At 33.0% G+C, this 26,255-nt stretch overlaps 15 protein-coding genes and 2 pseudogenes across 17 annotated transcripts, besides 5 other annotated features; 5 read left to right on the top strand and 12 right to left on the bottom strand.

The window, feature by feature from the left end:
- Positions 1 to 13,883: part of a mobile genetic element that runs on past the window's edge.
- Positions 1,945 to 2,378, top strand: TVAGG3_0489240 (annotated as a pseudogene). The gene has a single exon. A coding segment is annotated over exon 1 (434 nt).
- Positions 2,950 to 3,357, bottom strand: TVAGG3_0489230 (protein of unknown function, DUF4106 family; the record flags this gene model as incomplete). The annotated part of the gene is made up of 1 exon (XM_051236119.1): positions 2,950 to 3,357. A coding segment is annotated over one exon (408 nt), but the record flags the coding sequence as incomplete, so codon positions are not given.
- Positions 3,893 to 4,312, top strand: TVAGG3_0489220 (uncharacterized protein; the record flags this gene model as incomplete). Its single annotated transcript, XM_051236118.1, has 1 exon — positions 3,893 to 4,312. A coding segment is annotated over one exon (420 nt), but the record flags the coding sequence as incomplete, so codon positions are not given.
- Positions 4,329 to 4,748, bottom strand: TVAGG3_0489210 (protein of unknown function, DUF4108 family; the record flags this gene model as incomplete). Its single annotated transcript, XM_051236117.1, has 1 exon — positions 4,329 to 4,748. The coding sequence occupies one exon, from the start codon at positions 4,746 to 4,748 to the stop codon at positions 4,329 to 4,331; it is 420 nt and encodes a 139-aa protein (XP_051093941.1).
- TVAGG3_0489200 (uncharacterized protein) lies at positions 5,440 to 6,022 on the bottom strand (the record flags this gene model as incomplete). Its single annotated transcript, XM_051236116.1, has 1 exon — positions 5,440 to 6,022. A coding segment is annotated over one exon (583 nt), but the record flags the coding sequence as incomplete, so codon positions are not given.
- Positions 6,051 to 6,878, bottom strand: TVAGG3_0489190 (uncharacterized protein; the record flags this gene model as incomplete). Its single annotated transcript, XM_051236115.1, has 1 exon — positions 6,051 to 6,878. The coding sequence occupies one exon, from the start codon at positions 6,876 to 6,878 to the stop codon at positions 6,051 to 6,053; it is 828 nt and encodes a 275-aa protein (XP_051093939.1).
- TVAGG3_0489180 (protein of unknown function, DUF4106 family) lies at positions 6,883 to 7,419 on the bottom strand (the record flags this gene model as incomplete). Its single annotated transcript, XM_051236114.1, has 1 exon — positions 6,883 to 7,419. The coding sequence occupies one exon, from the start codon at positions 7,417 to 7,419 to the stop codon at positions 6,883 to 6,885; it is 537 nt and encodes a 178-aa protein (XP_051093938.1).
- Positions 7,796 to 8,206, bottom strand: TVAGG3_0489170 (protein of unknown function, DUF4106 family; the record flags this gene model as incomplete). Its single annotated transcript, XM_051236113.1, has 1 exon — positions 7,796 to 8,206. The coding sequence occupies one exon, from the start codon at positions 8,204 to 8,206 to the stop codon at positions 7,796 to 7,798; it is 411 nt and encodes a 136-aa protein (XP_051093937.1).
- Positions 9,015 to 9,402, bottom strand: TVAGG3_0489160 (uncharacterized protein; the record flags this gene model as incomplete). The annotated part of the gene is made up of 1 exon (XM_051236112.1): positions 9,015 to 9,402. A coding segment is annotated over one exon (388 nt), but the record flags the coding sequence as incomplete, so codon positions are not given.
- Positions 9,435 to 9,860, bottom strand: TVAGG3_0489150 (protein of unknown function, DUF4106 family; the record flags this gene model as incomplete). The annotated part of the gene is made up of 1 exon (XM_051236111.1): positions 9,435 to 9,860. One exon carries the CDS (start codon positions 9,858 to 9,860, stop codon positions 9,435 to 9,437), a length of 426 nt encoding a protein of 141 aa, XP_051093935.1.
- Positions 9,919 to 10,317, bottom strand: TVAGG3_0489140 (protein of unknown function, DUF4106 family; the record flags this gene model as incomplete). The annotated part of the gene is made up of 1 exon (XM_051236110.1): positions 9,919 to 10,317. The coding sequence occupies one exon, from the start codon at positions 10,315 to 10,317 to the stop codon at positions 9,919 to 9,921; it is 399 nt and encodes a 132-aa protein (XP_051093934.1).
- TVAGG3_0489130 lies at positions 10,358 to 11,932 on the bottom strand (annotated as a pseudogene). The gene has a single exon. A coding segment is annotated over exon 1 (1,575 nt).
- Positions 12,617 to 13,539: a mobile genetic element.
- A 537-nt stretch (positions 13,884 to 14,420) lies between the features above and the next one.
- Positions 14,421 to 14,457: a mobile genetic element.
- Positions 14,458 to 14,459: 2 nt separating this feature from the next.
- Positions 14,460 to 14,842: a mobile genetic element.
- A 1,169-nt stretch (positions 14,843 to 16,011) lies between these two features.
- Positions 16,012 to 17,530: a mobile genetic element.
- A 92-nt stretch (positions 17,531 to 17,622) lies between these two features.
- On the bottom strand, positions 17,623 to 18,909 carry TVAGG3_0489070 (ribonuclease inhibitor domain-containing protein; the record flags this gene model as incomplete). Its single annotated transcript, XM_001309170.1, has 1 exon — positions 17,623 to 18,909. The coding sequence occupies one exon, from the start codon at positions 18,907 to 18,909 to the stop codon at positions 17,623 to 17,625; it is 1,287 nt and encodes a 428-aa protein (XP_001309171.1).
- Positions 18,910 to 19,183: 274 nt separating this feature from the next.
- Positions 19,184 to 21,213, top strand: TVAGG3_0489060 (retinitis pigmentosa GTPase regulator-interacting protein family; the record flags this gene model as incomplete). Its single annotated transcript, XM_001309171.1, has 1 exon — positions 19,244 to 21,172. One exon carries the CDS (start codon positions 19,244 to 19,246, stop codon positions 21,170 to 21,172), a length of 1,929 nt encoding a protein of 642 aa, XP_001309172.1.
- A 230-nt stretch (positions 21,214 to 21,443) lies between these two features.
- On the top strand, positions 21,444 to 22,451 carry TVAGG3_0489050 (uncharacterized protein; the record flags this gene model as incomplete). Its single annotated transcript, XM_001309172.1, has 1 exon — positions 21,444 to 22,451. One exon carries the CDS (start codon positions 21,444 to 21,446, stop codon positions 22,449 to 22,451), a length of 1,008 nt encoding a protein of 335 aa, XP_001309173.1.
- Positions 22,452 to 22,850: 399 nt separating this feature from the next.
- TVAGG3_0489040 (homeodomain-like family) lies at positions 22,851 to 23,557 on the top strand (the record flags this gene model as incomplete). The annotated part of the gene is made up of 1 exon (XM_001309173.1): positions 22,857 to 23,525. The coding sequence occupies one exon, from the start codon at positions 22,857 to 22,859 to the stop codon at positions 23,523 to 23,525; it is 669 nt and encodes a 222-aa protein (XP_001309174.1).
- Positions 23,558 to 23,890: 333 nt separating this feature from the next.
- On the bottom strand, positions 23,891 to 25,192 carry TVAGG3_0489030 (uncharacterized protein; the record flags this gene model as incomplete). Its single annotated transcript, XM_001309174.1, has 1 exon — positions 23,945 to 25,177. One exon carries the CDS (start codon positions 25,175 to 25,177, stop codon positions 23,945 to 23,947), a length of 1,233 nt encoding a protein of 410 aa, XP_001309175.1.
- Positions 25,193 to 26,255: the final 1,063 nt, after the last annotated feature.

The following is a 26,255-nucleotide window of genomic DNA, read 5'->3' as shown; positions in this document are numbered from 1 at the left end:
ACAAAACATTTACACTCATTTCGATGAAGAAGTCATGACAAAACATATACGAAGAAGTCTTGACAAAACATGTACGAAGAAGTTTTGACAAAACATATACGAAGAAATCATGAAAATTCAAGAGGTGAAAAAAGAGGTGAAAAAGGAGGTGAGATCGCACCTCTTCACCTAAAATATATTTTTGTCTGATTTACGCTCATTACGAAGAAGTCTTGACAAAACATTGACGATGAAGTTTTGACAAAACATATACGAAGAAGTTTATTTCCTGTGTTGTTGTCAAAATGTCATGTTGTCACCATTTTCAAAAAGATGTTAGTTGACCGAGGGACCGAGGGACCGAGGGACCTGGTGACACCTAAAATATATTTTTGTCTGAGTAAAATGACTAAATTTCATTATATAACTGTTATTTTTTTACGAAGAGAACTTTAACACTTCGTCAAAAAAATCCCTGAAATCATATCTTTTATACATGAAAATCGTAAAAAATTGCGAGTAGGGAAAAAAACCTGGTCGCCTAAAACTCATGAAAATCGTGAAAAAATGACTAAATTTCATTATATAACTGTTATTTTTTTACGAAGAGAACTTTAACACTTCGTCAAAAAAATCCCTGAAATCGTGAAAAAATGACCAAATTTCATTATATAACTGTTATTTTTTTACGAAGAGAACTTTAACACTTCGTCAAAAAAATCCCTGAAATCGTGAAAAAATGACTAAATTTCATTATATAACTGTTATTTTTTTACGAAGAGAACTTTAACACTTCGTAAAAAAATCCCTGAAATCATATCTTTTATACAAAATAGAAAAAATAAAGTTAGTTTTTTGTAAAATATTTTTTTTATTTTGTATGTAAGAACAGAAAATGACAAACATTGAGTTTGAAACAGTTAGAAAGATAGACAATGACACCAAAGTGGTTAGAATAGGTGATTTAAACGTAAGATACTCAAAGAAATACAACAAATATTCTTTGTCAGACATTATATCTCCATCTGGAAAGAAAACATCCCACGACTGGGTTAAAAATGCTTCTACTCAGAAAATTTTGACAAGAAATCCTGAGCTTATGATATCGGTAAGATTCTATGGAACTGCAGCATATCTCATCGACAAAAGTCTTATACCAATAGTTTTGTTATGGTTAGACCCAGTTGTTGGATATAACTTCATAACATATGGTTCATTCGATACTGAACGTTGCAGTGAAGGCTTACTTTACATCGTTCAGAAACCGAAGGACTTCAATACAAAGAGATATAAGATAGGAAGAACATATAATATAACTCAAAGATATGACAGTACAGTCAATAGAGTTAAGGTTGTGTTTGCTAATGATATGAGAGCTGCAAACAGAACTACTTGAAAAGTTTGAGAAAATGTATGGTGCTCCCATAAAAGGTAAAGAAACGTTTGAAGTAGATGAGATAGATAAAGCTATAAAATTATTTGACGAAGTTGCTGAAAAATACATGTAAAGCGTTTATTTTTGGTCTTTTGTGAAAGTTAGAAAATAACGCTAATTTTTTATAAAATATTTTTTTTATTTTGTATGTAAGGACAGATATGTCAACATCAGAGAACACAACAACTGCTATCGTTCATGAAGCCATAAATGAAGAATACGAGTGGGTTCAGTTTAACAAACAACTCCGTCTCATTCGTTCGGTCAAAGACGATATGTACCAAATGCAAAGTATTTTGACAGCATGTTTTGCTCCAGATACCAAACATACAGACGATTGGTTCAAAAACCAACAGACAAAAGAACTTTTGAGCGAAGCACAGCGACCCCGACTTTTTCCGGGGTCGCCAAAACTCTATGAAAATCGTAAAAATTTGCCAAATGGTTTGAGAGGTTGGTATGTACATAGACTTCTTGTAAATGCTGTTGCAATGTGGGCTTCACCTCGTTACGCTTGTTATATTTTCATGATGTTAGATGAAATTCATAGACAAGAACGTGAAGAGCTAGAGAACAAGCTTGAAGCAAAAGACAAAAGCCTTCAGAAAAGAATACCACGTTCGGTACCAAAAGGAAAGGAAAAGAACTATAAGTATATGATTTATACTGAAGAGATGGAAAATGAAGAAGACAGAGATATGGTTATGTTGCATTTAGTCAGAAGAAACAACAAAAGCTTTTACGACCTTGCTAAGATTTACAAATCTGACAGAAATTGGTTCTATCGCGAAACTTACCGATTTCAATGACACCGAATGAAGATGTGAAACAAATAGTTCAAGATACGTTACCTCAAACACACTATGATATTAAAGGTTGTACAATACTTACCTTCAAAGAAGACTTACCGCTACTGAAAGAAAAAATAACAGAGTATTTTGACAACTTCAAACAAGCAGAGTAAATTGCACTCTTTATTTTTACGCTTGACTTCAGATGGCTCAGGTAGCTCTAGATGGTAAATTGTCTTGTCAAATCCTTCTGGCATTCCAAGTTCTTCCTTCCGACATTCCAAGTCCTTCCTTCCGACATTCCAAGTCCTTCCTTCCGACATTCCAAGTCCTTCCTTCCAACATTCCAAGTCCTTCCTTCCGACATTCCAAGTCCTTCCTTCCAACTGGAAAAAAATTTCCCGACAACTGGAAAAAAATTTCCCGACAACTGGAAAAAAATTTCCTGTTGTTCGTCCGTAAACCATTCAAATTTTCGAAAATTGAGAACTTTTTGGTCGAACGACAGAAAAAATTTTTCCTTCAGACAGGAAAAAAATTTCCCGACAACTGGAAAAAAATTTCCCGACAACTGGAAAAGTTCTTCCTTCCGACAGGAAAAGTTTTTCCTTCCAACAGGAAAAGTTCTTCCATCCGACAGGACACAAACGAATGTCCGACGTACCACCAACCGAGTCCATTCCAAAGCCAGAAGAACCGACAGCCCCAGCACCACAACAGACTAAGACTAAACACTTAGATTTTTCAAGCTTGACTTTTTACAATTTGAACTTTGTTCGCGTAGATGTGAATTCTGAAAGAAGTATGAGGGTCTTGTATGACTTTGTACTTCTCCCATAGTTCATGTCTGTCAAACTTACCTGCCATGGACTCTTTCATAAGTTCCATGAAATCGTCTTCGGACAATCCGGGGAAAAGTACAATGTCAGTAAGTATTCTCTTTACATCCTTACTTAAACTCTTTGCTGTCTGTACACAAATGACAACAGAGATGTTAAAGTGTCTGAGCTTCTTAAGAATTCGACACATGTCTTGTTCTCTGTTCTTTAACAAAGGATGAGAGGCGAAATCATCTAAGATAAGAAGACATCTATGAGGGTAAGTCTTCCAATCGTAAGATTGCAATTTCTTCGAAATGTATTCTATCTCTTTCTGTTTGTTTCTGAAGTGTTTCTTCTCTAATATTCTCTGCATTTCCTCATTTGGGTCTTTAAACTTCGAATTTATATACTCATTTATAGCATTGTACTTCAAAACCCTTCTTTGGTACTTCTTTATCCAATCTAACAACTCAGAGTCTTTTATACATACTAACTTAGACTTTTTATAATATCTTTGAACGAATTGACGGTTTGGTCAAATTGACCAGAAGTACTACAAATGACAACTAACTCATAGAATGGGTTCTTCTCATCTAGTTCTTGTTGTTGTGCAGCCATTTTAAGATAAGTGAAAGTCTTACCCGACCCAGGTGGTGCAATTAGACCTGTTATACCATTCTGAGCAAATAAGAACTTGTCATGTATGGTTTTATCTGAGCATTTTCTAATTTCACCTTGTTCTTATTTAAAACATTCTCAAATTTTTTGTCAATGTCAGCAAACTTTTTTTCTAACATATTTTTAGAAAAATTAAAATTTTTATCTTTTAGAAAATGTCTAGTGATTTCGCCATCTATATTCGAGACAAGCTTTTCGACAGCAAAACATCTGTCGACCATAAAATCTTACATAGTGTAAACAAGAAAGGTGAATTTGTTCTAAAGTTCTGTTTCTGGGAATATGACAAGAACCATAAAACATTAAGCAGAGCAGTCTTAAAATTTGTCAATGACAGACTTGTTGACAGAGATGACACCGATTGGAAAGATGAAGTCCAACAAAACTTCTTAGAATGCAAAGAAGACACATGCACTGTTCTTGAAGATGAAATAGAAAACAGAATAGAAGAGCTATTAAAGGACAAAGAACTTTTACAAAAATATGGTTCTGAGAAGTTTGACATAACTCCACCAGAAAAGAAGAAGAGAGAAAAGAAAGAAAAGAAAGTAGAAGAAGAGAAGAAAGAACCTGAGCCAGTTCCAGAGAAGGGGAGATATGACATGTAAAAATAAAATTTTATTTTTAGAACATTTCTGGGTCAATGTCAATGTTCTCTTCCTCTTTAGGAGCAAACACTGGCTTAGACTCTAAAATCTTTTTACCCAATTTACCTTGAACTTCTACAACTTTAGACTCATAATATTCATAGTCGTCTGCTTTCTTTGGTTCATAAGGTATAACAAGTTTGTATGCTTTACCTTCTTCGAGTTTTGAGAACCTTCTGTCAAAACTTTCTTTGACTGCTAACAAACCTTCTATGTCTAAGTCTTCAAATTTCGCACCATTTTTAGTCACAATAGCAAACTTAACTGGTTCGATGTTCCAAACTTTGCTGAATGAAGACTTTTCAAAATGGTAGAAGTAAACATTCAAATATGTGAATGGGTCTAGTTCTTCTTTAAGTCCTGACATGTACTTGTTGACTGAGATGAATTTTGTCATCTTTTCTATCGGATAAAAAAAAATATTTTTTTTAAAATTTACTCAGAAAAATTTTTCTTTGTATATACACCATTCTGTACGTCTAAAAGACTTTTGACATTTGCCAAGAATGTTCGTTTAGACGCTGTCATATAACCATACTCTTGACAATATTGTTTATACGAGTCGTACAATGACCTTTCATCTAAACACTCAAAGTCAGTTTCATCTATGAACAGTTCATATACACTCTTGTTTGCTTCTAACAATGTTTGTCTCTCTTCGGTATGTGGAATTTGTCTTGGATTGAACTTAGAAATATCTAATGTCATGAAATATGAGAACAAGTGGTTGTAAAAGTCAGATGTCAAAGTTTCTGCTAAGTCGTCAAAATATTCTGTATCTTGCATATGAGAATCTGACGTTCTGACAACTACATATCTTCTGTCAGAACTTTCTAACTTCATCGGAACAACATTGTTTGAAACCATAATGAAATTTACAACATTTTCACAAACTCTTTGGTCTTTATATTTTCTTTCAACAACTCCAACTTTGTCTGTTATAAGACTCTTCAAAGCATCTGAGTTCAAAACTTTTGTTGTATCTATACTTTGAAGTTCGTTACATACTATAAGTTTCATATTCTCTATTGAAGAGTTAAATTTACCGCAGATGTTTTCTAAGTTTGTCATATTCGGATTCGAATAACCTTCTAACAGTTTGCACAAAATATCTGTAAAGAAAGTATTCTTACCTGTTCCTTGTTTTCCAATTATAATGAGAGCAGTTTCATTTTTAGCACTTGGATGTTGTAAGATGTTTGCAAACCAACATAAGATATACTCATAGACTCTTTCGTTTCCATTGCATATAATTTCTTTGACATGGTCTAACCAAGCTTCTATAATATTTTCTTTCCATTCTACTTGTTCGTATTTATATCCAGTGAAGATAGAATAGAAGTTTGGAGATGGTGTATAAAACTTTATACCACGAACTGAAAAATCTTCTAACTTTGACAATAAGATATCCCAAGCATCTAACATCTTCATGCCAACTTGTACGACTTTTATTTTCTTAAGTTTCTGTTTACATTCTTGTTCTGAAACTATTGTTGCTCTTGGTTTGTTAAAGACTACATCCCATTCTTTCATAACATAACATTCTGGGGCAGAGTCAACATAAATGACTAAACGTTTCAAATTCTCGACTGCTTTGTTATAGTCTCGAAATGGACACATATTTCTGAATGTTTGGAAGTCATAAAAATCTGAAACATCTATTCTGTACATTTTTATAAAAATAAAAAAAATATTTTTTTTATTCTTGACTTTGTTCTTGAGCTATTTGTTGCATTTGTTGTTCTTGAGCTATTTGTTGCATTTGTTGTTCTTGAGCTATTTGTTGTTGAAGTTGTTCTTGTAATACAATACTTTCACCAGTTGCATCTTCCAATTCGAAACTTTCTGCCGTCATTGACAAATACATAGGACATAAAAGTTTTACAGGAACAAAGTTTGCGTCAACTAAGGTTAAGTTTATGTTTGCTAAAGTGTTTGAGTTCACTAAGGTTGAAAATTCTGCATTCGAATGAACAATAGGCAAACCAGCAGAGAAAGTGTTGTTTATACGCATAAGTATCTTTTGGTCATAGTAGTTTCTGTCGACATTCGAATAGCACTTTGAACCTAAGTTTGAAACAATATATAAAATAGGTGTGCTTAAAGTCAATGGAATAGACATTCCTTGTATGACACCTTTTCCTGTTATAGGAAACTGTTGGTAGTAAAAACCAGATATAAGTTTTGTATTATAGCTCATATTGTTTATAGTAAACTCAGTCGGACATCCAAACATAATGAAACCTGCTCTAGTTGCAGCACATGTTACACTCGTCCTTAAAGTATTAAATAAGTCAACAAAACCTGTTGGTGGTATATCTGAGTAAGTATCTTCAAAGGAGTATTTTTTACCATTCACAACAATAAAATCTTCTGGTGTCAAAAGAGCAAAACAAGCTTTAGTCGTCATTGTGTTTAAGGTTAGTTTACAATATCGTCCTTGAGGACTTTGTAAGTTTGTTGTTATAGAATTATATGACTCAGGGTTTTTAGTCGTAATAGTATAAACCATTGTGTCTTCTGCCATTTACTTAGCAAATAAATTTTAATGAAATGTTGTGGTCGTCAAATATTTTTATAACGTCTGGGAAACTATATTTTAAGTTCAACGTTTCACCTCCTTTCATAACGTATATCTTGTCAATGACATTATATGAAACACCACAGCAACTAACGTCGGGTTCTATTTCTTTGATGTTTATATCGTCTGCCTCTGTCAAAAGTTTCAATAGTTCTTTCAAAACTTCATGAGGTGCAATGACATATGAGTTCACTTTTACAGGGTTGTGTTCGACCAAGTTTAACATTATACCTAAAGCTTGACAAATCTTCTCCTGAGTTTGAAGTTTGTCTTTCAGTTGTTGGTAGTCGTTTCGAATATCTGCAACAGAACTTAAGTCTCTGCTAACTTCAGGATATGTTGGTTGTTCTTTTACAGGAACTATTGTTATACCATCTTCGTCTTCGTATGGTTTCCCCACTTCAACATCTCTTTCTTTGACATTGACAATAACACTTTGACTGTTTGTTTGAGTTGGTGAATTTAACTTCACATCTGCCATCGCCATTAAACCTTTTGAAACACTTACGCTTCTATTTTTCGGAAATGACATTTTACTTAGAATAAAAAGATGGACGTATTTGAGTATCTCTTCGAATTGAAGCAAAACAAAGTTTACACACACAAACAATACAAATACATTGACAGAATAGTTCTTTATACAAACAATGGAAAATGTTATAGAATAGCAGTCTTTGCTGAACCAAAATATTTTCATAAAGCAAAGAAAGTTGGTATAACTGAAATGGTGAAAGTTCTTGACGTTGACAAAAATATAACAACAAAACTTACAGATATTTCTAAAGGTAAGTTTATAATACAATTTTATGTCAAAACTGGCGTACTGTCAATATTTGACGGAGAGAAGTCAGTTCAAGAACAACTTACTGACCTGCTGCCAAAATCTGCTCGATGGAAGCTGTCGTTATGCCAATCTGAGGAGCCCCAGCAGGTTTCATCGAACGAATCTTCAAAAGAGCATCTTCCGTGAAAAGTGCTATTGGTTTTGTAAACTTCTTTGCTCTCAGTTCATATGGACCGTCTCTGTCACCAGTATATTGTATTTGTACAGTACCAACAGTTGAAATACCACCCATAAAGTCTTCTGAGTCAGCAAATGGAATGCCAAGCCAAAAGTTTGAACGGTCTCCATTTGTATATTGAGTTTTTTGACTTCCTGTATGGGTCCATACTTTCACATATGGCATAATAGAACTTTGCATTTCAGGGTTAATGGTTGTTGTGAAGTTGTTGTTAAAGTTCATAGCATCTAATGTCAAGTTGTATGACCTCATATCCTCAACTGTAGAATATTCTTTCTTGGATAGTATTTGCCATCTATGTTTATATGATATTTAATACCAGGGTTGTAGAAACAAGAATAGTCATTTATAGTTCGTCTGAACAGTACAAACATAGTATCTGCATGTTTCATTGCAGTTGTTAAAGCAATATCTGTTCTTGCACCTGGGTCAGCACTTTGGTTTCCAACTTCACCTGCAAAGTCTTTGACAGATATTTGGTGTATAGGGAACATAAGTGGAACTGCAATATATTTGGCAGCTAAAGCATTTGAAATATCTGGGTCCAACATATAGACTGCAAGTCTGCTTTCTATTCTCTTGCATTCAAATTTTTCGCATGTAAACTTAACTGGGTCCCAAGCAGTTCCAGCAGCATTGAAATAATAGTTTACTTCAGTGTTGAGGTTTGAGAAACCAAAGTCTAAGTCAACTTTGTCTTTGCAAAATTCGGCGAATGACGTTTTATTTGTTCCCTCTACGTCTGTAATAGTGAATGGGTCTTGTGTTGGTGCAATGACTAAGTTATTTTTGCTTGGAGTAAGTTCAATAGAAATTTTTCCTGCCCAGTTTGGCAAGTATCTTAAAAACCTGAAGATGAGGAAAGATGACAAAGGAACTCTAAGTTTCAGTTTTACTTTGGTTACTGCTGCTGCAGTTTGTCCAGAAAGGTCAACATAAACTCCTGGAACGTTAGGGTCAAGTCTTCTTATTTTCTCAATAGTTGCATACTGGTCTGTTTGTTCTCTAGCTTGTGGTTGTACTGAGTTTCTCAAAGCGAACCATTCATAGTTTGCCCATGTTACTGTTTGAACTAAGTCAGAGTTAGAATATATCTTATATCCCATGAAAACTTCTGGAGCATATTGGTATCCGACATAGAAAATTCCATTGCAACCTTTCTTGTCAGACAACTTGGCAGAAGGTTTTATTTCAATGTCTTGTTCCACGTATAAGAATGAGTTGTCAATAGAAATTATATGAAACCTGTCGCAAGCAATATCTACTGTTGTTGAAGAACCTTCACCAAACTCACCTACATTTCCATAAGAAACAGCAGTTGTATATTCGTAAGTTCCAGGAACTATTTCTGACCTTCTAATGGCATTGTCGCATTCGTTATACCATTCGGAAACATTTCCATTCATGGCATCCAAAACTGTTGGCGTTATATTCTGAGCGGCGTACATTTCATATGGGTAAAAATATAGAATAGTTGGATTTATGTGTCATAATAGAACCCACGTGGACCAAGCTTTACTTTCTTCCTGGCTGAGTTTTTAACTCTTCTTTTTCCTTCATTGCCACTACTTTCACTAGTTGCATCTTCACTACTTTCACTTTGTTCTACTCTTCTCTTCTTCTTTGGTAACTTGCCCTCTGCTTCAAGTTGTTGCATCTTTGCCTCATGTTCACCTAGTATGTTGTAAATTTCCCATGTCCTTTTTGCCTTTGGGCTCTGGTCGCCCATCTCAGGTATCCTATATCCTAGAAAGAGTTTGTCATAGTTTGTATTTGAGTCTTCGCGTATTGTTTGCATGACTCTTTCCTGAGTTTCCGGTTCAAGCTCTTCAAACAGAGCTTGTCCATATGGAATAAGCTCGTTTCCAAATATATGTTTTTGTAGCCATTCTGGTTTTCTTTCCATGTTACCAACAATATCTTTTGTGAATGGGAAAGCTTTTACCCAATGTTTCAGTCTTGCGTCATTTATTTCTGTAGTTGGTTTTCAAAGGAGGGACTTGTTCGTTTCCTTCAGGCTCTTCTAGCTGTTTTTGCTGAACTATTTCTTCCATGTCTGGTTGTATCTGAACTTCTTCCTGTGGAGTTTCTTGTACCTCATCTGCTGGCATTTCATATATTCCGAGACCGTTTTTAACAAGTTCCCTCTCTAAGTCATCCGCATACATAACCCTTTCTTCTTTCGTTCCGTCTTTATTTTTTACGCGTTTCATGAAGAGAGTTGAATTGTCATTTAGCTCTGACACCAAATATCTCGGAGTAAATTCAGTCATGTCATTTGGATGATATGCTATTAAATCATATCCCTTAGCGAGCTTGTATTTTCCAGGTTTGAAATTATATCCCATTTGGTGCTGAACCATAAAGCTAAATAGGTTCGGGTCAGTATTTCCTTCCTTGAACTTTCTAATAGCTTCTTTATATCTGTCACTAAAGTCAAGAGTATCTGGGTAACCATAGTCTTCTTTAAGCATTTTTAAGAAATCTTGGTTTCCTTGTTCTCTACTTCTTTTATGTCCTTGCTCTGTTTGTGGTTGTTGTTGTGCAGGGTTTTGAACTGTTGGTTGTGGTGCAGTGTTTTGAACTGTTGGTTGTTGTGCAGGGTTTTGAACTGTTGGTTGTTGTGTTGGTTTTGGTGCAGGGTTTTGAACTGTTGGTTGTTGTGTTGGTTTTGGTGCATGCCTGTGTCTGTGTCCATGTGACGATGTAAATGTTCTAGGTAGTCCTGGTGCAGGTGCTTCTCTTGGAGGGTTTGGTGGTATATAAGTTCCACTAGCTAGTATATAAGTTCCACCAGCTGGTATATAAGTTCCACCAGCTGGCACATATGTTCCATCTGCAGCATAGTGTCCTACCTGACTTTTCGTTTTTAAGAAAGCATTTACTAGGTCTGTTTTTGGTCTGTTGTAACTCTTTTTCTTGACTTTCCACAACAGTTGCTCTAACGGCGTCATAGGCACTTTGAACTGCCTGTCTCGTTGTTGCATCTGTTATTTTCGTCAGATTTTGTGCTACTTCTCTTAACTCTTTGTCGAAACCTTCAGACTTCAGTTTCTTTCCAGATGAGAAGTCGTTCACTTGTTTCACCTTACCTATGAAGAGCTTCGAAGGCGTCTTAAAGTCAGCATTCATTAAAGCTTCATTTGAACTGTCTTCACCGCTTGTATTTTTGTCCTTATTGACCCTATAAGCTGGGCTGCTTTAGCGTTGGCGTTGGGCATCTAACCAGTCATTGTTAGCTTTTATATATTCTGCGCTTTTCATTGCCTTTTGCATGGCTGCGTCGTTATTTTTACTTTCTTGTGCTAAGTTTTCATACTGTACGGTTTGGTTTTGCAACTGTAAAAGTTTTTCTGCCTTTACATTTGCTTCAACTTCTTTTTTATACTCATCGCTATCCATATATGTCTTCAGGGCTTTTTGTTTTATCTCTTCATCTTTCAGTACTTTATATTGAGTAAGTATGGTTTTTTCAAATTTATGACATCTTGTTCCATTTTGCTACTTCTGCTGCTTTTTCTGACACTTTTTTCGCATATTCCTCTGTACTTAGTTCTTTCAGTTGTTCTTCTTTCTTCTTTTTCTCTACGTTTAACTCATTGAGTTTCTTTGTGTGTCTGTCAATTCTAGTTTCTTTTCGTTTTCACTTATTTGCTTCTGTATGTCTATGTTTGACTTTTTGACATCTGATATTTGATTTTTGAGTGAACTCAAATTCATTTGACTTTGAGGGTTATATGCTGTTCCGTCTGCAGCTCCACCATAGCCTGCCATTTTCGCTAAAAGTGCCGCTCTTAAACCTCCACTCTGTGCACCAACAACTCGGTTTAAAAGCATAGGATTGCTTGACATTTGTTGCAACATAGTGGGGTCATTCAGCATTTGTTGTTGCAACTGTTGTTGTGGTGTCAGTTTTACTATTGGATGTTTCAATGCTCTCTTCCTCTTACGTATATTCTTACGTAGCTTACGTGGCATTTTAAGTGAAGTTAAAAAGCGGTTTTTGACAGATGTTTATATGACACTTTCTCCGGTTTATAGGACCTCTCTCATATTCTATCTTGTCATATCTAAACTCATAGTCATGTATGTCCTCTAACCATCTCATAACGGTTTCCAAACCACTTTTATCGGATGTAAAGTAAAAGCATGGATGGTTATGTAAAACGTCTAAAGTTTCTAAAGAGTCTCTCAAAGTATACTTCCTTGGAACGCCCGTAACTTTTCTGTAGCGACGATAGACCCTTACTTGTCCGGACAAAGTTATACTATTTTGAGTGCTCTACCAAAAATTTTTTATGGGCTAGAGGGCGCAACGCGCCTGGAGGCCCATCCCAAGAAAAAAAAACTTCAGGGCTAGAGGGCACGAAGTGCCTGGAGGCCCCACTACCTTTTTTTTTTTTTTTTTTTTTTTTTAAAGTCCCGGAAGAATATATGTGCCTATATGAAATTATACAAAAATGAATCAAACGCATTTTAAAAGATTGTTCTTGTATTATAAATGCTATTCGCAGATTTATTAGTTGAAGAAAATTACCAAATTTTTGCCGATTTACAAAAAATGATTTACAAAGCATATTTTTATAAGGCTTTAAAAATCTTTAAAATGTGACCGGTGACGGAAATCCATGGTAACCAACCGCGGTTCCCGTTTGGAATGCCATACTTCATATAATATACACATGTTCATGTAAAAACTTTTTTCCAAAATTCTCAGGAATTAAGGGATTTTTGAATTTTAAGAATTTTTTTCGAATTTTTTCGAAAAAAAAATATTTTCAGAACAGCCTTAACGGCTAAGATTTAGGAACAATGTTAAGTATCAAAAAGAAAGGAGGTCTGATATAGACAACATATATCGTTGAAGGTTGAAAAAATCTCTAATATTTGAGCCAAAAATTTCAAATTTTAATTTTTTGAAAAAAGAGGCCACCCGTATGTACGTTTATTTGAGAGGAGGAGGATTATATTTTTGAAAGGGTGAAACATTATGAATATGTTAATTATATAATAATATGTATTATTATAAAAAAGAAAAAATAAAGCACGTTAAAATTTTTCTTTCTTGATTTTTTACAAAATCTACTTAGAATTATGCAAAATATGACTAAATAATTATAAATTTCAAGTTAAATTTTAATTTTGATAAATAATTTAAATTTCAAAATATCAAGTTCAGTTCGACTATGTATGTAGTAATTCCTCAATAAAGTGCCAAAACCTTATTAAAATATATGAACATTTTCAACATTTTAATGTTTTTATTTAAAAATTTGATGGAATATGAGCTTCAAACAATTATTATGTAAATAAAAATAATTAAATATATGTATTTATTCGTATTACAACCGTAGTAAGTCGATTCTTCCTTTCTTCTACTGAGATTTGAATTTGATTTCGAATTGTAAAGAGATTCAAAGGGAAAATACTAGCGGATAAAAACTACCTCCATGAAAGGGTCATAATGGAGTCAAGTTGTATTTTTTGATATTTTTTTGCTTTTCGAGCCTAAATAGGTAGCCAAGATAATGCCTAAAAATAAGGTTCTAAATTCTGAAGTTTACATGATCCTCTCGTGTGCACCCTTAATATCATAACTGAGATTATGAAAATATACTAAACTTTTATCAGGAATTTTTTCCAAAAATTTTATTGCACATTTTTCACCCCATAGGCTTTCGCCGATTTTTCCATCTTCACTGTCATAACAAATGTTAAAGGCTTTATGAACTCCATCAGTGCTGCATTCAAAGTCAGCAAAGAAAACGTGTTCATAAATGAATTTCTTTTTTGATTCTGAACTATCTTTACTCTCTGGCTTTTTCTTTAACTGCACACAGTACCTTGGGGTATAATTTAAATCTTTAAATTACTTCTTCATTTAAATTATAACAATTATTTTTGGTTTTATATTTTTTTGGATCAAATCCATTTTAATAGAATTTATATACTATTCATCTATTAGTAAACACTACCGTATATTATTTTTTAAGCTATCTTATTTTTTGAAGTTTTATTCAAATCTTTGGTCGCAAGAAGAATTGCATGATAAATAAAAACATTTAATCAAAGTCAATTTTATTTTTCATATTCAAATGGACTGAGTGTTAACATTTAACATTTTTTGCTAATTGTCGTCAAAAATTAGGCGTAAAGCAAAAATTGATATTTCATATGGTTTTATGATAGATAAGCATTATATTCCCACTCATTATATTCGTAAATTTTGAGGTTTATCCTTCGCTTTTAAGATCATTGAATTTGATTTTTATATAAAATAGTTATATATTAGAAAATAATATGAGTTTATGTGATATTATTTTTCAGAAGATTTCATTCTATATGCCTATGAAAAGTACTCTCAAAACTAACTTTTTCCTAATTATAATTAAATCTAGAATATTGTATTATGCTTAGTATTATTTCATTTTTCTCATTCAATTTAGAATTTACAAATGTCAAAAAATTGAGAGCCGTCACTTTTGATGAATTTCTGTTTATTACAGTATAAATCATATAATCTATATCTATGCAAATCTCATCTAAAATTTTTTGAAACAAACCGCTACCATTTTATAATGGTCCATCTTAAATTCATCATAAATTCTGGTACATGTTAGTACCAGAGTCTTCAAATCTCAAACACTCTGGTACCAACATGTACCAGACGCGAGTTTCCAATGCCCTCGTACGATTTTCTATTAAGATCTTCTTGAATGAGAAGGTCTTCATAGAAACTCGTACGAGGGCTTCTCTTTTAAATACTCTGGTACCTGCTGGTATCGGAGTCGACTTTACAGCCCTTTCCCCAATTTTGAAGCTGGGGAAAGTTTTCAAGCAATGAAAGGGAAGCTCTCGCTATGAGGTGAAAATCTAGAATTTTTACCTGTTGTGCATGAAAAATAGCGTGACTTCACTTTTGACAAAAAGTGACACTATTTATGATGGTTTTGTCATTTATTTGTCAGATTTATAAATGGATAATAATGCTGTAAATCAGATATTAATTAAAAATATTTAAGATTTATGTTCGAATTGAAAAGCAAAATGATATTTTTTTTAATTGAAAAACGTTATTATCTGATATTTTGAAGTTTTTAATATTTGTTAGTATCTTAAATTATTGAATGCATACGTTTTTTATGTTCTCAATTTTAAAAAAAATTGTGAAGAATTTAGTTTTTTGGAGATGGATGTTTAATATTTGTGAGTGAGAATGCAAGCAGGAGTTTGGTACTTTAAGGCTAGGTTGAGATAGATTTCCCATTATATTATCTGTGAATATATTGTTTGAAAATTCAAGATATAAAAATATATTATCAAAAAATTTTATATTTTTAAATACAATAGGGTGGAAGTATAGGACGATGAGATAGCAATGATATATTTTATAATGGGAGGTAATCTGAAGATAAGTAGCAAATTTTATGCGATTTTGATTGGGAGTTGGAGGGTGTGAGTACTATAGCATGTAATAGTATCTCACACCCTCCAATTCTTCCTATGGCGCCGAAAAATTTTTGGTGAAATGCGACGACATTTCACCAAAAATTTTCGGCGCCATATAGAGAACTATAGTCTGCGAGGTACTGATTCTATCTATGTACCTCACAGACCATAGTTCTCAGCCAAAATGTCAAAAATTTCGGAAATTCGAAATAATTTTTTTGAGAAAAAATTAACCGTTTAACATTGCCAAAAATCTAAAAAACTCACAATTTTTTTAAATTGATAACCCTCAAACCGTTTCCAATCAATAATTTGAGAGTCTATATGATAATGTAAAAGTTAAAACATTCATGTATTTAAGTATTTCTTTAAAATATTAAGTTTTTTATTTTTCCAATAAAATTCTAATATCAAATATTTTTATTTAACGATTAATTTTATTTATATTTTTAGAGTTTTTTTTAAGAAAAAATATTGTTAGGGTTTTATGGATTTTCAATTAATATACAAGATAATTCATGAATGTATATATTTCCAAGTTTTTAAGGATGCAACACTTTACATTTGTAAACTGTCAAAAATGAAGTCACGCTATTTTTCATGCATTACAAGTTTTGGCAATTTCGCGAGGGACTTGCTCCATTTGGTGCATAGATTCACACTCTATGCACCAGATGGAACAATTCTTTCGCTGACAGCGGGAAACTTTGTCTGAATAGTTTAACATTCAGACAAAGTTTCCCGCTGTCAGAGAGGGAATGGAAGGGTAAGAGGTATATATTCATAATGTATACCTCTTACTCTTCCATTCCCTCAAGAAAGTTCAAAAACTTGGGTGCAATCAGAACTGATTGCACCCAAGTTTTTGAATTTTGTATAAGGAATTGTTGGCTATGATGTACTGATCATGAATCAGTACATCATAGCCAACAATTCTACCTTTTAACCAAAGATAATTGATTCGTATGTAAAATATTAAGCTAAAATTTCTCTTTCTTTTAGTACACATTCTTCCATTTCGTGTACATGTATCATATATTAAGTACTAGTTATCTATTCTATATCCTTTATCCCAATTTAGATACTCAAAGATAATTCTTTTTCAGAAGAAAAAAAATATTTTCTATTAAACCGTTATTTTTTCAATGTGAGTTTTCAATTTTATTTTTCCTTTTTGCTGCTCAATGCAACATCCTCCACCCGATCCTCCATGCGAGGTTGATCAAGCCATAGGATATTTAGAATATTCTCGTTTTGTTATAGCTGCAGAGCTGCATGGTAACATAAGATTTGTCAAAGACCCACAAAAACTATCAATTGGAACAGGAGTATTAATCTACCACCGATGCGAATACGAAGGCTGCCCAGCAGGCTTTAAATTTATTAAAAATTTCGACAATTACATTTTTAAATCTGCAAACTTAACTCATATTCACTCAGGACCACCACCACAACATAAAAATACACCTACAAGTGGTACTTACCGTGCTTGGATTAAAAAATTTCTCATGAATCACGGAAGTCCACTTAATGCAACACAAGAAGTCAACAAAACGCTTGAAATACCTAAAGATCATACTTGTATTCACATGACTATGAAACAAACTGCAATCAATCAATTGAAATATTATTTACAACAAAAAGATCTTATGAGACCTTTACCAGACATATCTTTAAATCAATTTCAATCTTTACAAAACTATGTTAATCAATGGGAAGATCAACATGATGACCTTATTTATTTTGACATTCAAGGTGAAGATACTGATTTTCCAGACAAATTGGTTTTTATTTACTCTGATAATGATATGATCTCTCAAATTCATGAAAAACCACCAATTTATCACTTAGACTCTACGTTTAAATTAATTATTCATGGATTTCCTTTTTATATATTAGCTACCAAATTTGCTAATACTCATTCTATCCCTTTGTGTTATTTTATAATATATCCAGATAATAATGAAAATATTTCTTTTTGCTTAAGTAAATATTTTGAAACAACTCACACAGAACCTGAATTTATCATGTCTGACTGTGCACTAAACATTTTCAACGGGATTAGGAATTCATTTCCGGAGTGCAATATCTTTTGGTGCGTGCTACATGTAATACGCGCACTTAAAATTTATTTGTGTAAATTATAATTCTTAAAGTTATGGATAAGACATAAAATAAAAGTTCAAAAAACTACCGAAATTTGATTTAAACACAATCATTTATACAAGAAGAAATATGAAAGCATAGATGTCAAATAAATTTCTGAAACATGCTTTGTTTTGTATTGCATGCGTTATACAGCAATAATTGAATGAGTTGCTATTTATTCCAGAAGCAATTAGAGGATCAATCAAAGATGAGTAGCAATCCACACCACATGATATTCTTGTATTCAGAAAAGCGGAATTCCCAATTGTTGGCTGGCCATAAATTCTCACCCATTGAAGCTTCTTCAAACCCTGGAATGCACCAACTCCAATCATAGTGACAGAAGGAGGAATGATAATTGATTTCAAATTCACAGCACTCGCGAAGGCATAATCTTGAATGACCTTTGTTTCATTTCCGAGTGTTATTATTTCAACAGACTGATAATTTAGGCTTGGGATATTCTCTAGTTCTATTGTTAAATTTCTTAGGTTAGGACAATCATTTATTACAAGTGATGGAAGTTTAATAATACTTTTAGGAATTTTCAAATAAGTTAGACTCTTCATATGAAAAAAGGGAGTTCTTTTAAATTCAATGCACGATTCTGGAATAATTATTTGTTGTAATCTCGAGTAACAAAAACAATCGAAGGACAAAATCTTCACAGTATTCGGAACACAATATATACCATTTATTTGAGCAGGAAACGTATATAAAATAGTTTCATCGTGACTAAGCAATGCTTTCTCAACAATTGAATAAGATATAGATCCACTACCAAATATCTCAATCAAATTTGGTATGCAAATAAAAGCATATGGATGCAATGTCGTTAGAGATGATGGCAAATATATATATTTACAATTTGCGTAAATGCAAGCACATGGGCCTATTGACACTAAGCCTTCATTAAATCTCAATTCATTGCCTGCATAGTTTGAAAAACATCCAGTGTCTAATATATTACCTTTAATATACATTAATGATGAAGGAAATGAATAAGACAAGACCAAATCAGCTCCCGAAAAAGCTGCAATACCTAAAATCTCAAGCTTTGATTGCTTTGGGAAAATTACACGGGATAATGAATAACATTCTGCAAAACAAAATGATCCAATATTTTCAAGGAAACTACAGTTAGATAAATCAGCTTCTGAAAGATGACTACAACAATAAAACGAATAGTGACCAAGATATTTAAGTGATGATGGACTTTCGAAAGAAATTTTCCTTAATGTTTGAATTGATTTTAATGCAAAATATTGATTTGATGTACCATTAGCAATACTCACGACATCTCTCGGAATAGTGTACTCAGATACTGAACTTCCAATATCTTCAAGTGTTAGCGACATGCGGAAATATTTACATTTCCATTAATGTCACTTTTAAAATTGATATACATTCCCTATTTTTCTCTGTTAATGAACTTATACCAATATGATGTCTGTTTAAAGTATGAGTTATTGCTTTGAAATAGTATTGAAAAATAAGCTTGTATGTGAAATTATTAAATCTCCTTCTGAAATGTATCAATATTAAGTCACAAAAATTCGAATTATAGTATAACAATATTGAGGATATCGAATATTTTTATGTATGAGGGTCATTCTATCTAATTCATATTGGCGCATCACACCGATAGAAGTTCTAAAACTTGACGTTTAGTGAAAAAAATTAGAATAAAAAATGTTAAAACCTACTTATAAAAATCGTTTACTTGGTGAATACTCTCGAGAAGAGCTTGAAAACGACTTTCTCAAGAATTGCGAGATGCTTGATACAAAAGCACACGAAATTGTCGCACTTGAACAGAAAGCACAACATTTATCTCAGCAATTATCGAAGTTAGCAAAAGATTTACAACAGCAATCTCGTGCTCCAAAGATGTTTTCCGGAAGTCAAGCACCATCAGCATTCAGACAATCTCAAATTAACGTGAAAGAATTACAAGATCAAATTATTGATATACAGCGCGAAATTGATGCAAAACAACAAAAGCACACCAAAATTCTTCGTGATATAAGCTATTTTCAATCCATACAGACAGAGAAAGAAACAAAAATCAAATCCAGATCTTTAACGAAATCAGGTATTTCAAAACCAACACGCAGCAGAGAAGAAATTATCATGATGCTACAAGAATTACTTGCTAAAAATACATTACCTCAAATAGCCAACAGAATAAATTCCGCAATAGCTCTTTTACAAGGAGATTATGAAGCTGCTGAAGAGCCTATGCGTCCCATTTTAGAGCATATCGGTGAAACGACAACATTAACACAATGTATGCAAGAGAAATATGATTTACAAGAAAGACAACAAAAAATCGAAGTTTTACGCGAAAAACTCAACACCCTTCGTCAAAGATACGAAACAATGTTAGCCAAACACCAAGAAATGTCCAAACAATACGAAAGCGATGCAGTACAAACAGCTGTTCGAAATAAGGAAATTCATGATCTCCAAATCCAAAAAGAAACCAAAGAAAGAGAGATGCAAAAGATTGCTGAACTAGAAATAATCGCAACCAGCCTGAAAAGAGAGATAGAACAGCTTGAAGAACAAAAAGATCAATTACAAAAAACAACTGTTGCAAGAGCTCAAAAAGTACAGTCACAAGTCATGGAGGCTCTTGATAAACTACGCGCTGAAGCAGATGCCGTCAATAAAAGATGTGCAGAAGCACGTGCAGCCAATGATGAACTCGAAAAACAACTTGCAGAAGCAGAAAAAGAAAGAAATGAAGCTGCTGCGAAAAGAAGAGAGGCGGAGACCGAATTTGAGAATCTCCAGGATGAATATAAGACAATAGCAACTAAGTATTCTCAAAAAGTTGATATGGGGCAGAAAGATCCATTTGAAGATAAAAGATTTGTAAAATTTATCGCCAAAATGAAGGAAAAAGGATGGACTCCTAAGACAATAAAAGAGATGAGTGCAGAAACAGAAGATTTAGAGCATAAATTGTCTGATTTGAATACGAAAATTTCAATTTATGAAGCTGCAGAAAAAGAATTGCAAGAAAAACTTGCTAAGAAGAGAAATAAAATTCAGATTCTCGAAGACCAGCTCAAAGGCGTTAAGGTCAACTTAGAAAATGAAGAACCTAAAGGTCCTTTGCAAATGCCAGATTATACTGAAGGCGCTCCCTCAATTGACTTCTCTCCAGTCAATCAATTACCTCTTAAAGAGAACCAGACAACTATTGCTATACTCTTTAAGGAGTTCCAACTCGATAGAACAGTTACAGTTGGAAAACCTTCAGAAGTCTTCTTTTTTGTTGAGTTTCTTGAGAATGATCCAAGAGAAACTAATCATGTTCCTTGTGATGGCAAGGTATTTAAGTCCAGACTTGACTTTGTTGTGAATAATGATTTCATATTAAGAGAATATATAACTAAAACAGCCGTTCCGTTGCAATTGAGAAGAGATAGAGAAGGACAAATAACAGAGGCAGCAAGAAGTGAACTTAATTTGCTTCCATTGACTGTTTGCAATGGATTTTCTGCAATTTCCAAGATTTGGAATACAAGAGGCAAAGCGGTAGGACAAGTCAAAATAGAGGTATCAATACAGCATCCTTTAGCTCCACCAAAGAATGAAGATGAAGCTTAATTATGAATTGTATTATAATTTATTGTTATTTTGTAAGTAATAAAATGATATGATTATCATAGAAATGATTTTTTGATTCCGGTAGAGGTATTAGCTAATCTCTTGATATGTGAAGCCGCTTATCAAAAAATTTCGAAATTCTTGAAATTGGATCTGAGATGTGTTTTTGAGAGATTTTTTTCATTTTTGGAGAAGATACTTTTGCATATTGCATTTTTTTATTTCGGCGCAAAATTTGAATACTTTACGAAATACACGTTAAATCCAAAATATGAGTACCATTACCAGACCTATTACAGCATTAATGTACCCAAGAGGTACATGCAAAGCGCAAACTTTTTATTTTCGTGGTGATGACATTCATAAGGAGCCAGAATTTTTAGATAACGAATATCGTTCTGCCAAAATTCAATTTGATAGGCTTAAAATAGAATTAGAAGCAGAAAAACAAGAATACGAAAAGATTCAAGCCGAACTAGAAAAAAGAGAAGGCTATACAGTTACTTTGGCTTCAGCATTAGGTGATGAATCCCACCAAACAGAAGAAAACGCAAAATTACGCCAACAAATCATTCAACTCCAAGAAGAAATCGATAAATTTGACGCAGAAATTGCAGAAGCAAAAGAACAGCAACATCCAGGTTTATTAGCCCAATTACAAAAGGAGAGAGCTTTCTATAATGCCGAAATAGAAGATCTCAGAATCGCCATATTTACAGGAATTGATAACATTAGAAGAGATAAAGAGGAAATTGCAAATTTGGTTCAATCTGATGAATATACTTCTTCAAGCATGGTAAAGAGTGATAGAATGGCATTCCAAAGATTTTATAATCAACTTAGACAAAAGATGGATAAGCAATTTGCAGAATTTAGTGCAAAACAATCAGAAGAAGCTAGAAAACGCCAAGCAAGAGGAAAATTGCCATCTCCTCTTGAATCTTTATGCTACCAAAGATCAGACGCAATTCTTGAAAAAGAGGAAGTTCTAAGAAATAAAGATTTCGCGGAACTTAGAAAGAAATTAACAGCTCAAGTACTTCTTGATCAAATTGAAACAATGAACCAAGCAATTATAGCTTTGGGCGGTGAACCTACAGAGACAGAATCACTAAAGGAGCAATACGCTCCACCACCACCTCAATCTTCAACAGAAAGATCGAGAGATGTGCCCCAAGAAAAGACACAAACCAGACCAGCTACAAGATCAATGCAAAGAACTTATAAGGACATTCCTAAACCAAGAGCAAGAACATCGATGTTATCCTCGAAGAAGTAATGATTGTTACATATGTCATTTTATTAAAATTCCATGTTTTTTATTAAACTCATCTCATATCTATTTGTTTTACTCTTCAAATCCAAATTGGTATTTTGATATTTCTGTTGAACTATCAGTAAGAGAATATAGTATCAACTGGCTATTCATGATGACCATTTTCGAAATTATCTTTGTTATATAAGCAGTCAAGAAATTATATTTTAGAAGGAACTTCATTGCGCCAAAATTTCAATTCGGACTATTCAAAATTTATTTGAGATAAAAAAATTGGCGCAAATTAATTTCCCTTATTTTCTAAAAATATTATCCAATCATATATGCATAGTGTATATTTCTTTTTTGAATGAAATTTTCGCGCCAAATATTGAGAACGGAAGAAATTTTTGCGGGCTTTCAGAAATCATGAGCGCAAATCATGAAGCTGGCGACATCTGTTCATCACCAATAGCAGAGAGCGGTGAGCACTACGAAGGTGCATCTGTTAATGTAGGAGTATCTTATAATTTCCCAAAGCCTGCCGAATACGATTCCTGGACACCATGTAAGAAACAATCTTGGGATCAATTGCAAACAAATCCGAACGGTTTCTTCTACAGACATGTGCTTCCGAATGAGAAGAGAAAGAATGGACCTTGGTCTGAAGAAGAAAAACAATTATTTATTGAAGCCCTACGCAAACAACCAGCAGAAAACACCCATTGGGGTCTATTTGCCAGAAACATCCCAGGACGAGTTGGATACCAGTGCAATGCATTTTACAAGAAACTCATTGCAAGTGGAGAGCTCCAAGAAATTGCACCTGACATAAAATTTACGCCATTACCTGCTAAGGCCGTGGATGAAAATGGAAAGGTCATTGTTAGAAAGCGAAAACAGCATATAACGATTGGCGGTGTCGAGGTAATTCCAGGCCGCGATTCGTTTGCCTCTGAGTCACTCTTAGAATGTGTAGATATTGAACCAGTTGTTCTTAAAAACCAACCAGAAACGATTTCATTTAGAACTAATGTTCTTCAAGCAAGTCCTCAACTTAGAAAGCATTTCATATCTTCTTCTACTCTTTTCTTCTAAGTATACTATTATGTTATAAACCAATTTATCTGTTATCATATTTTTTTATCAAGCATCATGCATTAATAACTTTTTATGGCGGTAATTAGCTATTCACATCTATTCTTAAACTGCCGTGCATTTATTACATCCCTTAGTTAAGTATATTATAATAAATTCTCATAAATCAGACAAGGAACGTTGATGCTCTATTTTATGAATCTTCTAACACCATATTATATATGAAAAGTATGCTATTGTATATAAAAAATGTAGATTTTGAATCGTAAATTTCAATATTGAACTAACTGAAAGAAATTCTATATTACAAACAAATGCATGCTCTCTTTGATGAATCTTGTATATAAAAATAATGTAATATAGTTATCAAACAAATTACAAATGACAATTTAAAAACATATAAAAAAACAACAAAATAATTAATATTTTCCTCTACGATTTCCTGCACTTAACTGAGCCTGAATGTCTGCAATTTCTTCCTTGACCTTTTGGATTTCTATGTTCTTATCCTCAAGCTCGCGTTTATGCTGTTTTTCAATCATTCTTTTTTCTGTTTCCCACTGCTCTTCTAAATCATTAGTTACTCTGGATAAAGCTATTTGTCTCTGTCTTATATCGCTTTCCATTCTCATAATCGCATCAAGAACTCTATCGGATTTCGGATCGCCTGTTGACTTTGGTTTTAATAGTTCAGCATTCTGTGCTTCAAGAGATGCAACTTTAACTTTCAGTTCTTCGCATTCTGTTCTGTAATCAGCATTAGATTGCAAAATTTTCAATTCTGCTTCCATTGTTTTCATTTTAATCTGCATTTCACTAACTTCTATCATATGTTGCTTATTGGCTTCTATCAATTTAGTGTTTGCATCATCAAGTTGTGTTTGTAAAACTTTAGATTTCGAAACTCTTTCTTTATTTCTGTTCTTTATTGCAGTATTTTCTTTGTTTGCCTCTTCAAGCTTTTTAGTAAGCTCGGAAATCTTGTTTTCTAACTCTTTAACCTTCTGAGAATTCTGATTTGATACAGGAGGTTGATAATTTCTGATTTGCTTGGGTGGTTTTGGAGCAGGAGGGTCTGGTTTGCGTGTTTCACGTACAGGAGTTTCTCCTCTAACAGGAATCTTTGTTTTTGGAGCAGGTGTTGGCTGGTTTTTCTGATTTTTATCGTTAGTAACAATACATTCAGGATCAATAATAGCAGCAAGCTGTTCTAATGCTTCTTCTGTACCACTTTGGCGTTGGTATGCTTGTTTTAAGTTCTCAATCAAATGATTTATTGCTTTATTTTGTTCTTCATCTGTATCCCATTGTTCTAATTTTGTCTGTGTTGTGTTTGGCTTTTGATTTGCTTGTTGACGATATTTTTGTAATTCAACTTCCAATTCGTGATTTTGTTGTTTAAGATTTAAAATTTCTGATTTTGATTGTTTAACATAGGCATCATATTCTTCTTTTAGTTGTGTAATATCACCTGACATGCTAATTTGATTCTCTAATTCGATAATTTTCTTCCTTAAATCTGCATTAGTTTTTTTCACATCAGATTCACCAGAAGAAAGCTGCTCTCTTAATTTTTTGTTTTCTGCAGTCAATCGTATATTTTCTTGTTCATATGCTTTTTGAATCATAGGCTCTGGATCAGTCCCTTCCATTTTAAATTGATTTTCAATGATGTCCGTTTAAAATGTCACTTTTCGATCCATACTCATCAATTCTATCTTCGCGAGACTTTACATAATAATCTTTGAAATCGAATATTCATCAATCTTTTCCTATAATCAATGTATGTTTATTTTGCAGAAGTTGGCATAACCATCTGAGGCCAGAAATTATATAACAAAATTGATTTTGTGGACTAAACAATTGTGAAAAGTTTATATCTTGACACTATAGATAATAAAACTTTATTTCCCTTTTCCCCCACAAAAAGAAACATGAGCGCTAGTCGTTCAATTTCTGAAATTCCCTTCCTTTGATTACAATTTCATTATAGTATACCATCTAAATGTTCATTTTATATGTTGACTTGCAAATGGAAAAAAATCCAACTTTTTTTTTCATGGTCCAAATCACTAAATTTTGCAATGAATTAAAGCGTGCAAATGTTATTACCGAATGTGGTGTATTTCATATGAAAATTAATGATCGAAATATCAAAACAAAGAAGTCATCTGCTATTACTTTTTCAGATTTAATCAAAGAAAAGTATTTCATTGATAAATCAATAACATCATTGGAAACACATCTCAATATTATGTGTCAAGATTCAATTGATATCGTTTTAAACTTTATTGAAACAAGAAAACTTGAATTTTCCGCAGATGAGTCTCATTTTCATGACATATTTGAAATTGGCAAATATTTTGGAAATCAAATACTAACACAAATTTATTCTGAGCATATTAAATCTGATGAATCTCTGACGAATGAAAATGTTTTTAAAAAATACGAAGTTTTGCTTTAGAAAATGATTACACGTCAATGGATGAATGCATTGAGTACATTTCTTCACATTTTTACTCTTTCAATGATGATGAACTCACTACAAATTTTGTCAAAAATGGATTTGAATTTTGTGAAAAAATTTTGACATCAAAACAACTCAAAATTGAAAATGAAGACAAACTAAGTTTCATACTTTTAGAAATATGCAGAATGAATAGATCATTATTTGATTTATTTGCACATGTCAATTTACAATTTTGTTCATCCAAATTTTTTGATGAAATT

The sequence above is a fragment of the Trichomonas vaginalis genome, chromosome II, assembly GCF_026262505.1.
Source record: "Trichomonas vaginalis G3 chromosome II, whole genome shotgun sequence".
Taxonomy (NCBI): domain Eukaryota; phylum Parabasalia; order Trichomonadida; family Trichomonadidae; genus Trichomonas; species Trichomonas vaginalis.
Note: the sequence above shows the minus strand (reverse complement) of the source record. Positions and strands in the feature narration are given on the sequence as shown.